Source organism: Hyaena hyaena, unplaced genomic scaffold (assembly GCF_003009895.1).
Source record: "Hyaena hyaena isolate Hyena2069 unplaced genomic scaffold, ASM300989v1 scaffold_64, whole genome shotgun sequence".
Lineage (NCBI taxonomy): Eukaryota > Metazoa > Chordata > Mammalia > Carnivora > Hyaenidae > Hyaena > Hyaena hyaena.
This window is the reverse complement of record NW_024080698.1, coordinates 2698138-2709155: the sequence shown is the minus strand read 5'-3', so window position 1 is coordinate 2709155 and position 11018 is coordinate 2698138. Positions and strand designations below refer to the sequence as shown.

General features: G+C 43.6%; 1 protein-coding gene across 6 annotated transcripts in view; it reads left to right on the top strand.

The window, feature by feature from the left end:
* The first annotated feature begins 211 nt into the window (after positions 1–211).
* Positions 212–11018, top strand: part of LMAN2L (lectin, mannose binding 2 like) — an 81594-nt gene continuing 70787 nt past the window's right edge. For 5 of the 6 annotated variants that reach the window (XR_005528478.1, XM_039232426.1, XM_039232424.1 and 2 more), the window contains exons 1-4: positions 212–398; positions 1761–1879; positions 4773–4890; positions 5678–5760. Coding sequence is in view for 5 of the 6 variants with exons in the window: in XM_039232426.1 (XP_039088357.1) it covers positions 212–398; positions 1761–1879; positions 4773–4890; positions 5678–5760 (507 nt within the window). In the remaining variant the exon portion in view is untranslated. Of the gene's footprint in view, positions 399–1760; positions 1880–4772; positions 4891–5677; positions 5761–11018 lie in introns of those variants that run through there. The other variant, XM_039232427.1, reaches the window with a different exon arrangement.

The window sequence follows — 11018 nt, the reverse complement described above, 5'->3', positions numbered from 1 at the left end:
GGACGAACGCCAATAAGGGAATCCGGGCATTAGGCCACGCCCCTTCCTCGGTTGGCAAGGCAACTGATCTCGAAGCCAGCCAATCGATGAGATGCTCACCTGCGGGGGCGGGGGCTCGACGAGAGCCAATGGGAGGCGGGGCAGATGGTTCCTTGGGCTAATGGCCTGGGCGACGGGGCGGGCTTTTAGTGAAGGGACAGCGTTGGGAAAGATGGCGGCGACTCTGGGACCCTCTGGGTGGTGGCAACGGTGGCGGCGGCGTTTATCGGCTCCGAATGGGTCCAGGATGTTGCTCCTTCTCCTTTTGTTGGGGTCTGGGCAGGGGCCACGGCAAGTCGGGGCGGGTCAAACGTTCGAGTACTTGAAACGGGAACACTCGCTGTCGAAGCCCTACCAGGGTGAGGCACCCCGGGCGAGGTGGTCGTGCACGGGGAGGGCTACCGGACTTGAGCTCATCGGTAGAGACCGGGGTGGTGAAAGGCTTCATGGTCCTAAGGAAACTCCCGCCGGTGGGTGGGGGCCCACGGGGACTCCCGCCGCGTTTGGGAGCCACGGGTCGCAAGGGCAGGGGTCAACTCCCCCCATCTCCCAACCCTGTTTTGGAAGTTTCCAGCAAGTCGAAGCCGGGCTTGGATGCCACAAGCATCAGGCCTGGACAAAGGGGAGGTTGGAGTTCGATAGGAGGAATGTGGGAAGGATGGAACTGCAAATGGTGGAAAGTGATTGAAGGCCACTAGCAAAAAGCCGGTCTCTGGATGGAGTTATAGATGTGCTAGAAATAAAGTAGAACTAGGCTGGACTGAGAAAGAAGATACAATCCTTTTGCCGGTGAAAACACCTGTTCTCTGGTCCAAGGAGCCCTATTGATCAGAGAGGCTGGTTAGCTTTGCTGTGTTTAGGGCTCCTAGGCTCCTAGGTACAGCTTATCAACCAGAACATTTATATAGTTAATTACAAAGAAGACCAAATCGGTGCAGAAACAAGTCTGTTTCCCCATTGGAGTGTGTGACAGCAGACAAGAACTCAAAGTGCGAGTGTATCCACGGCTGCTAAGAGTGATCATTTATTCACTCAGCAGGTACATCAAGTGCCTCATCTGTGCTGTCTCACAGATACGAAAGTTCACACTCAGGGTTACAGCCTGAGGTCCTGGAAGCAGTACCTTCACACTTGAATTGTTTCTTTATTAAAAAAAATTTTATTGTTTATTTATTTTTGAGAGCGAGCAGGGAAGGGGCAGAGAGAGGGAGACACAGAATCTGAAGCAGGCTCCAGGCTCTGAGCTGTCAGTACAGAGTCAAACACGGGGCTCAAACCCACGAACCTGGAGATCATGACCTGAGCTGAAGTCGGATGCTTAATGGACTGAGCCGCTCAGGTGCCCCTGCACTTGAATTGTTTGAAGAAAGAATGTGATTAAGCCCCAGAAGCCTGAAGGTCAAGCTCTTTTTAGTAGAACTGGGAACATTTTTTTTTTTCTTTTATGGTGCTAAAGTTTACTTATGAAGTGGGAGGAATGGATCTAAGCTATGGTTATGGTGGCGTGGATAAAGTGATAGATGTGATGACTTCACCTGAGAAGGGCTTTGTGAAAAGGAAGCTGTCAAGATGGTAAGGATTTGAGATTTATGAGTGACGGAGGTAGGAGACTGAGTGTCGTGAAAGGGAGCAAATGATGAGGACTCCAGCTTTAGGAGGGTCCTTGCTTTCTGAACGGGTTGGTGCTGAAGAGTATGAACTTATCTACTTCCTCCCTGTAGGTGTGGGCACAGGCAGCTCCTCACTGTGGAATCTGATGGGCAATGCCATGGTGATGACCCAATATATCCGCCTTACCCCAGATATGCAAAGTAAACAGGGTGCCCTGTGGAACCGGGTGGTAAGAATCTTTCTCCCTCCTGTGTTGCTGACCCACAAAGTCCTAAAAAGCTCACCAGTGGCATATTGACTTAATTTACTGTCTATCCCCAGTGTTCCATCTTCTGTGGGATTTCAGGGATTTTTCAGAGAATATGATGACCTTCATAATGAAATCAGATTATGTAGGGAAATGCTCTGATTGCCCCAGTTATAGCAAATAATCCATTTTGGTTCGGTTTTCTGAAATGTCTTTAATTCCCTATTGACCTGATCATATTACTTCTTGGATTAACAACTCACTTTTAATTACTTTGTAAAGTAGAGGACTACTCCTTTAGATTTATCCTAAACTTCATCCCAGGATTCGCCCTTGCTCTATTTCACTTTGAAGAGTTTAATTCTAAATTTTATTTTCATGTGAAAGCCACTTTGAGCCCTTGGTCATTTTTTTTTTTTTTTTTTTTTTTTTTTTTTTTTTNTTTTTTTTTTTTTTTTTTTTTTTTTTTTTTTTTGTCCTTCTCTGGACCTTTTTTAGCTACATTGTCTTCCTTGAGGTATGGCGGCAAGAAGTGAATGCAGTATTCCTGGTGTGGCTGCACTGTGATTTTGTACAAGTGTAAGATGATGCTTTCTTTTTGCTTTCCAGGGCTCTTTCTAAATCTTTTACAACCCCTTTACTTTTCAGAAGGACCTTGGCATCCTTTAATACTTTCTCTTGGGTTCTCATAAGCTAAGAACTTACTTTTTCGTGGTTTTTATCATTGGTTGTAGATAAATGAACCTCAGAAAAAAAAGAACTGTCTCTTTTCCCTGTTCATTGTATGTGGCAGAGAATTCTGACAGAGCAGAGGGATAAGAGAAGTTTCTCCATGAGCTATTTGCACAAGCTGGCCTCTTAACCCAGATTGTAGTGTTGCTCTCATTCTTAGACAGAGTGCAGGCCAGTGTGTTCTGGTGGAAGATGCAAAAGGCTGGCAGTTGACAGCTTTGGTTGGGTCCTAGATCTAGCTGTATCACAGACACACTGTGAGCCCTTGGCTGTTAACTTAATTGTGTTTTCAGTTTCTCCATCTGCCAAATGAGCTTCATAATACCTTCTACATGTCCACTAGGGTTATTGGGAGAATAAAATAAGACAATAGACCTGAAAAAGCCTTCGAAAGTTAAAATGGTTAGAGAAACGTACATCGTTACATGATGCATCTGTTATATGTAGGTTTCATTGATGAGGTCTCTGGGTTACTAAATGATTATGCCTAGGGCTTGATACTTGGGGCTGTCCTGCTAGCTGCTTTTACAGAACTCTTGGCAGCTGTTGGAGTTTAGGATCTAGTTATATTGCCCTTTTTCAGATTCTCTGATACTGTGAGTTTTTTGTTGTTGTTTTTTGTTGTTGTTGTTGTTGTTGTGTTGTTGTTGTCTATCAGAATGAGCTTTGGAGTTGCTTCTGAGTTATTTGAATAGGATGTGTATGTTTGAACAGTGGTTCTTAGATTTGGCTGTCTACTGGGGTTGATGCCTGTGGTCATGGGAATTTTAAAAGCTCCCTAGATGAATTTAATGTATAGCCAAGTTTCAGAACCACTGGTAGACATAGCCCTGAGCAAAAGTGTGTGGCACCGTGCTAGAGGAGACTGAGGATAAGTAGCAGACACCTCTGGGCTTAGTGTGAACGTCTCTGGCCCTGCCCTTGTCCCAAGGGGATGATACCCACTGGCGAGGGGCAGCTTCCTGCCACTGAATTTCACTCTTGTCTTGAAGCCTAAGTGCAAGAACAGAAAGAGAATGCAGAATGACAACACAGAGACTGGGCTCATCAGGGTAGGGTAAGCTAGTGGAGGTTCTTTGGTGAATTCAGAAGTAACCTCACCCCTTTCATTTGACTATGTATTCCTAGTACTAACACTTTTGGAAGATTTCCCAGAAATTAAAACTGAATACTAAAAATGATCTAGCAGTGTGTTGCTCGAGAGCCAGAACATTCTATTTGGAGAGCTGCTGGGTTAACCCTGCTGGTCTATCTGCTCCTCTTTCCCTTCTTTCTTCATAGTGACCTTTAATCAGGAGCCTTTCTAAACCAGATACCTAGTCCGCATTCTTTTGAAAGCGTTCAACTGTTTAGAGCACTTAACCATCCACTTACGTCCTTTTCCATTTTCCCAAGCTTTTGATACACAGTTAAAACAAAACAAAACAAAACCCCAACAAACACGAGAGTCTGATTAGTACCACCTCCATGTTTTTCCACCAGAAGCTGTCCCTGTGATGGGGATGGCGGTGTTCTCCTTTGGTGCATTTATGCTTCTTGACCACGGGCATGATGTTTTGGGAGACTGGGACTTACTCCTTCTTGGGGAATTCTGGCTTGCCCCTCAGCTTGGCATAAGGACAAGTCTAGCTAATTAGAGTTGTTCATATATCTGCTTAATAATTCCTGGAAACGTTTGCATAATGGCTTAGCTTTTTTTTGTTCTTCTGTAACGAATGAGGCTTTGACCTTTCTTGAAATCCAGGCTTTTTAGAGTCTTTGTGTCAGAGGGGTGACCTCAAGTTGCAAATGAGTGTTAATTCAGCCACCTGTACTCTGTAGGCTGAGATGCTCTGCTGCAGGGTCACAGCTGTCTAACTTGACAGTCTCTTGTCTTTTCCAACTTTGGAGCACTATCCTGTTTCCATTAGGAGATACTGAAGATAATTGGGAGGTTTATTCGCTTTCCACATTAGATATCATATACAGTTGAACGGCCCAACCTGTTTAATTTTGGCACATAGCAAGTCACAGATTTCAGTTTCAACCCTTCACCTTGTGTTACCTGCATTTATGTTTTCCCAGTCTCTAGACTGCTGGTGAGGGCTTGAGGGGGTCTCACATTTCACACACTTCACTGATTCTGGTGTCTTTTTCTCTTCAGCCATGTTTCCTGAGAGACTGGGAGTTGCAGGTGCACTTCAAAATCCATGGACAAGGGAAGAAGAACCTGCATGGGGATGGCTTGGCAATCTGGTACACGAAGGATCGGATGCAGCCAGGTATTGGGACCCTGGGTTGCTCTTGTGTGGGGTGCCACAGGCCTCCTTTCTCACGTGCCCTCTTTTGGAGAAGGGTATGTGCCCACAGCGCCAGCAGTTTGCCACCCCCTTGATGTCTGTGGGTGAAGACCGGCCTGTCTAGTCTCTAGAATGGGGTCTGACTCCTAGTAAAGCAGCTGAACTTGACTCATCCTGGGACAACTTCTTGCTTATTCATTCCTTCTGCTTTCCCTTTGAGGCCACGTGGCCTGTCGGCCGGCTGAAAGCGGTGGCTTTCCCGAACGCCCACGATTGGGTGAGCTGATTTCTTCCGAGCATGTGCAGTGTACGATCTCAGAACTCCCCGAGTCCGGAGTTGTGTGGGAGCTGTTGCTCCAAGGACATGGCAAACTCAACCTGGTTTGACCTTATCTCTTTTGCAACAAGAAGTGGAACTTGGGAATTCAGCTCTCTCTCAGGGGCATAGTTGTCACCAAGCGTTTGCGAAGCAGAATTCTTCAGGGGCGCCTTAGCAACCAGTTTGGACCAGGGAGCAGCTGTGGTGCTAAACAACGTTGCAGTGGCCTTCTCTCTTCCCCTGCCTTCAATACCAAACAGCTACAGATTTTGTTGGGTGCTTGCCACAGGCCAGGCACCGTGCTGGCTGCTTTTACATACGTTTTCTCTTCTTAAAGAGAGGCCCTGGGAGTCATTTGAATTTTACTTTTTCCTCCATCATAGTGATATGTTATTCCTTTATCACCTCTTGGCTTTGTTTCATTGTTCATCATCTCTTCTCTCTCTCTAGGGCCTGTGTTTGGAAACATGGACAAATTTGTGGGGCTGGGAGTATTTGTAGACACGTACCCCAATGAGGAGAAGCAGCAAGAGGTAAATGGCAAGTGTCAGAGCTGAGGTCACAGCTGCACTGACATCACAGTCCTTTGCCTCAGGGATGTCCGTGAGGGAACAGGGGATAGAATGTGAGGGGTTCTTTTCTATTTTCTTCATCTGTTGAATGTGAAAAGCTAATATCCTTGTCAGCATTTTCTAGACAGAATTGTTTATGGTGCACAGACCTTTGGGAATGACTGTTGTGACTGGGGGCTCTTTCTTTAGTGTTCACAGTGTTCTCTTGTGCACGTTAGGTAGCTGCTGGAATTGAGCCTGCTTGGCTGGCTGGTGATTGGGCTACTAGCCGGCATCAGAGCCAGCTGAATTTATATAACCCGGCTCCCCTGACTTAATAGATCACCACTGTGTACTCTCTTCTGCAGTTTGCTCATTCTTTCGAGGATCCTTTTCTTCTTCTTCCTATTTTTAGACCTGAACGGCAGGTCTGCTCTCCTGTGGGAAAGGTGGTAAAAGGAGATTGATGGAGTCCTAGCATTTTGTTGCAATCTGGTATCTGGCTGTTGGCCGGAGCTTCTTGCTTTTTGTCGGCTGGCCCTAGGGCTCTTTACTACTTTCTTAGACTGCCAACAGGTTTTTACTCTTTGCCTGATGGCCCTGCTACCACATGGTAGGAAAATGATGATGGCAGGTTGCTTATGGGTATCCGATAGCTATATAATAGTTGGCAAGAAAGGCAGGATTAGGGATGCAGACAGCAGTCGCTTTACTTTTTTTCCCTAAAAGCTTTATATGAAAAATAACAAACTTATTTACAAAATTGGAAGAATACATCATCATATATGCAACACCCAGATTCAATGATTTTTAGCATTGCCCACGGAGCTCACCTGAGGGAGGTGGAACGAGAGACCTGAGTTTGGAGAGTTACCGTTTGTTGTGGGACACTTACAGAGTCACTTCTCCATGTTCGTTGCCTCTGGGCTCCTCTTCAAGCCACCATACATCAGGCGCTTTCTAGAAGGGGGAAGTTAGTGAGCAAGATCAGCATCAGTCCCGCACTCCGTAGCACTGAGGTGTGAGAATGCCGATGGGGAACTGTGGGGTGCCGTAGAAGACCCAGAGGCATGTCTGACTTGGAGCGGGACAGTGTGGCAGTGGTGGTGGTGGGGAAGACTTCCTCTAGGAAGTGACATTTACGTTGAAGTCTGCAGAATTAGGAACCAGTATTCCATGCAGAGGGAAAAGCGTGTTTTAAGATGATAAAGTGAGAGAAGGGACAGAGTATTAGGGGAAAAGGGGTCAGAGAGAAATGAGGCTAGAAAGAAAAACAGGGCCAGAGTCTTGCCAAGTCGCACAATTTCAGGGGCCACCATTCCCACTGCATTCTTTAGTATTAACACTGTTCCCTGTTGGGCAAGTTGACTGGCCACTGAGATTGAGCAGTGTCTCCTTGGGTGGTTAGTGATTTGGGTGTTCAGACCAGCACCAGAGCCATCCAAATGTTCATGACTCATCCTCCCCATGCACATTGTTGGGCCAAATTCTGAAGAGAGGTGTTCCTGTTAAGGAGTTTGGATTGTATTCTAAGGGGGTAAGTGTGTTAAAGGATTTTAGTGAGGAGAATGTGATGACTAGGCTTGCAGTCATGCTGAGGAAATAGTAGTAGTTAGAAGTGCATCTGAGTAAGAGGTATGGGCTTTAGGGCTTGACTGGAGTTTTAAACCTAGCCCTCTGCTTCTCCCAGAAATAAATTGTTCAGATTCCCTCAGGTTCCGTTTCAGCATCAGATAATAGTAATTCTGATTTGAGAGGGCAGATCTGACGGCCTTATTTCGCAAGAAGAGTAGATGTTAATCAGTAAAATTAGTTTCAGTTGGTAAAAAAATAAAAAATCAAATTTTCTAGCTAGCTGTTAATGGTTCTCACTCCCAGCTGCTCATTGGAATTGCCTAGAGTGCATTTATTTCTTTATTTTCTAATGTTTATTTTTGAGAGATAGAGCGAGCAGGGGAGAGGCAGAGAGAGGGGGGTGGGGACAGAGGATCTGAAGCAGGCTCTGTGTTGACAGCAGCAAGCACGTAGGGCTTCAACTCACTGACTGTGAGATTATGATCTGATCCAAAGTCAGACGCTTTGCTGACTGAGCCACCTAGGCATCTCTACCTGGAGTGCATTTAAAATTACTGAGTTCCAGGGGCACCTGGGGGTGGCCCAGTTGGTTGAGCGTCCATTTTTGGCTCAGGTCATGATCTCTCAGTTCACGAGTTCAAGCCCTGTGTCAAGCTCTGTGCTGACAGCTTAGAGCCTGGAGTCTGTTTCAGATTCTGTATCTCCCTCTCTTTCTGCCCCTCCCTAGCTTATTCTCTAGCTTTGGCCCAGGTCATGATCTCATGAGGCATGAGTTTGAGCCCTACATCGGGCTCTCTGCTGTCAGCACAGAGCCCTCTTAGGATCCTCTATCTGCCCTCGCCTCCGCCCCTTCCCCACTCATGCTCTCAAAAATAATACAAAAATTTTAAGTAAAAATATTTTAAAAATGAAAATACTGATGCCCAGACCCTAGTCTCAGAGAGTAAAATTCTGTTTGTCTTCGGTGCAGTGTAGGCAACCTTACTTTTTCAAAGCTTTCCAGGTGAGTCACATGTATAGCCAGCATTGGGAACCCTTGGATCAACATCAGGTCCTTGTTTCCATAGTAGGAGCTTACTTGTTAATCAAATTTGTTTATTAAAATGAAATTTAAGAAAACTCATAAAGGTGGTTTCTGTTTATTAGGTGGCCATTATGTGCCAGGTACGTACAAATAATGCCTTAATTCTGATCAAAACTCCCTAGAGTTAGTATTATTTTTCCCCATTTACTAGTGAGTACAGAAGCTTAGAGAATTATCTTGTTCAAGGGAACAGCCAATGTAAGGTGGAGTCAGATTTTGAACATAGGCCCACTGGATTCCAGAGACTGTGCTTTTAATTATGGTGCTCTGCCTCCTCCCTTCTTTCCATTGTTTCTTCTGCAGATTGATTTCCTTGAGAATGGAGACATTTATTATTCTCATGTCATCTCCTATGTAATTTCAGTTCTGAGAGCTTATGTTCTAATGTACAGAGTATAGAAAATATACACCTGGAACTATTTTATAGGGTAAAATCAAGTGTGTTTTGGTGGCAGTGTGATTTATTTTGATATCATACATAAAGGTGCCAGGCATTGTTTCAAACTCTTGTACATGTATTATTAGTATATTATATTGTGTATATTGTGTGTCTATTATATATATATATTTGTATATATTATATGTTTAGTATATATATGTGTAACAACTCTTTGGGGTAGATATTATTGTTATCTGTACATTATGGGGAAGAAACTGAAGTGCAGAAAGGTTGAAAAATTTGTCAGTGATACACAAATAGAGGGTTTGATTCCAGACATAAACACATAAGAAGAGGGTATATGGCACCTTTTGGAAACTTGCACATGTTCCATAGAAGATGTGCTGGACTAGGAGGGCAAGTTGCTGTCAGGATGGGGGTGTGGAGCAAGTCATCAAATCCCTCAAGGTAGTGGGAAAATGTTTCTATGGTTTCTTGTTTCTTTGTCACCAGAGCATATGACCTTGTTGCTCAGCTTACTTGCTACCACATTTATTCATGAGGAAATACTGGGAAACTATTAGTAACTGGTAATGCATCTAAGAAGAAGGTAAGGGAGTTCAGTGTGGGCCTGGCTCTCTGAAATCAGGACAGATTGTTAAAAGTCATATAACCTCAGTTTCCTTGTCAGCAATATAAGAATTATAATTTAGGTGAGTCAAGTGTTTTGCTGTTTGGGAGTTCAAGGTACTACCTGTGCCATAGTGAGGTTACCAGATTGTAAGTCATTGTTAAAATAATAGTTGAAGAAATAGGAAATCTGGGGCATCTGAGTGGCTCAGTCAGGTAAGCGTCTGACTCTTGATTTCAGTTCAGGTCATGATCTCACTGTTTGTGAGATTGAGCCCTGCGTCAGGCTCTGCTCTGACAGTGTGGAGCCTGCTTGGGATTCTCTCCATCTCTCTCTCTTTCTCTCATTCCCCTGTTTGTGCTCTCTCTCTCTCAAAATAACTAAATAAACATTAAAAAAAAAAGAAAAAGAAATAGGAAATTTGGATAGATCCATAACGGGTCAGAGATTGAATTAGTAATAAAAAATGAGTCACAAAGAAAAGCTTCACTGGTTCATTCTATCAAACATAGAAAGTGGAGTTAATACCAATTCTTCCCAAGAATTCTTACAAAATATAAGAGAGGACATTAACCAACTCATTCTTTGAGGCCAGTACTATCCTGATGCCAAAACCAGATAAAGACATCACAAGAAAAGACAACTACTGACCAAAATCTCTTATGAATATAGATGTAGAAATCATCAACAAGATATGAACACACCAAATACCACAACATAAAAAGGATTATATACCATGACCATGGTATTTATCTGAGGAATTCAAGTTTGCTTTAAAATCTGAAAATTAAGGCACGGCTAGGTGGCTCAGTTGTAAGAGCATATGACTCTTTACCTCGGGGCCTGAGTTCGAGCCCCACGTTGGGTGTAGAGATTACTTAAATAAATAAATAAAAGCTTTAAAAATCTGAAAATTAATATGATAGGCCATATTGATAGAATAAAGGACAGGGCCACCTGGCTGGCTCAGCGGTAAAGGGTGCAACTCTTAATTTCAGGGTCAAGAGTTGAAGCCCCATGTTGGGCATGGAGCCTACTTAAAAAAAAAAAAAAAAGAATGAAGGACAAAAACCATATGATCATATCAATAGATGTAAGAAAAGTATTTGTTAAAATTTAATATCTCTTTATTATATTTATTTATTTTTAAGAGTTTATTTTTAAGTAATTTCTATACCCAACGTGGGGCTCAAACTCACAACCCTGAGATCAAGAGTTGCCCACTCTACCAACTGAGTCAGCTGGGCGCCCCTAGTACCTCTATGATAACAAAAACATTAAACAAATTAGGAATAGAGGGGAGCTTCTTCAATCAGATAAAGGGTAACTATGAAAAACCCTCATCTAATGTACTTAACGGTGAAAGACTGTACGCTTTCATTCTAACATCAGAAATAAAGTATATCTGTTCTTCTTAACTTCTATTCAACATTGTACTGCAGGTTCTAGTCAGGTCAGTTGGGTAAGAAAATAAAATAAAAAACATCCACGTTGCAAAGAAAGAAGTAAGTATTCTTATATGTAGACAACATGATCTTGTACATAGGAAATCTTAAAGAATCCACAAGAAA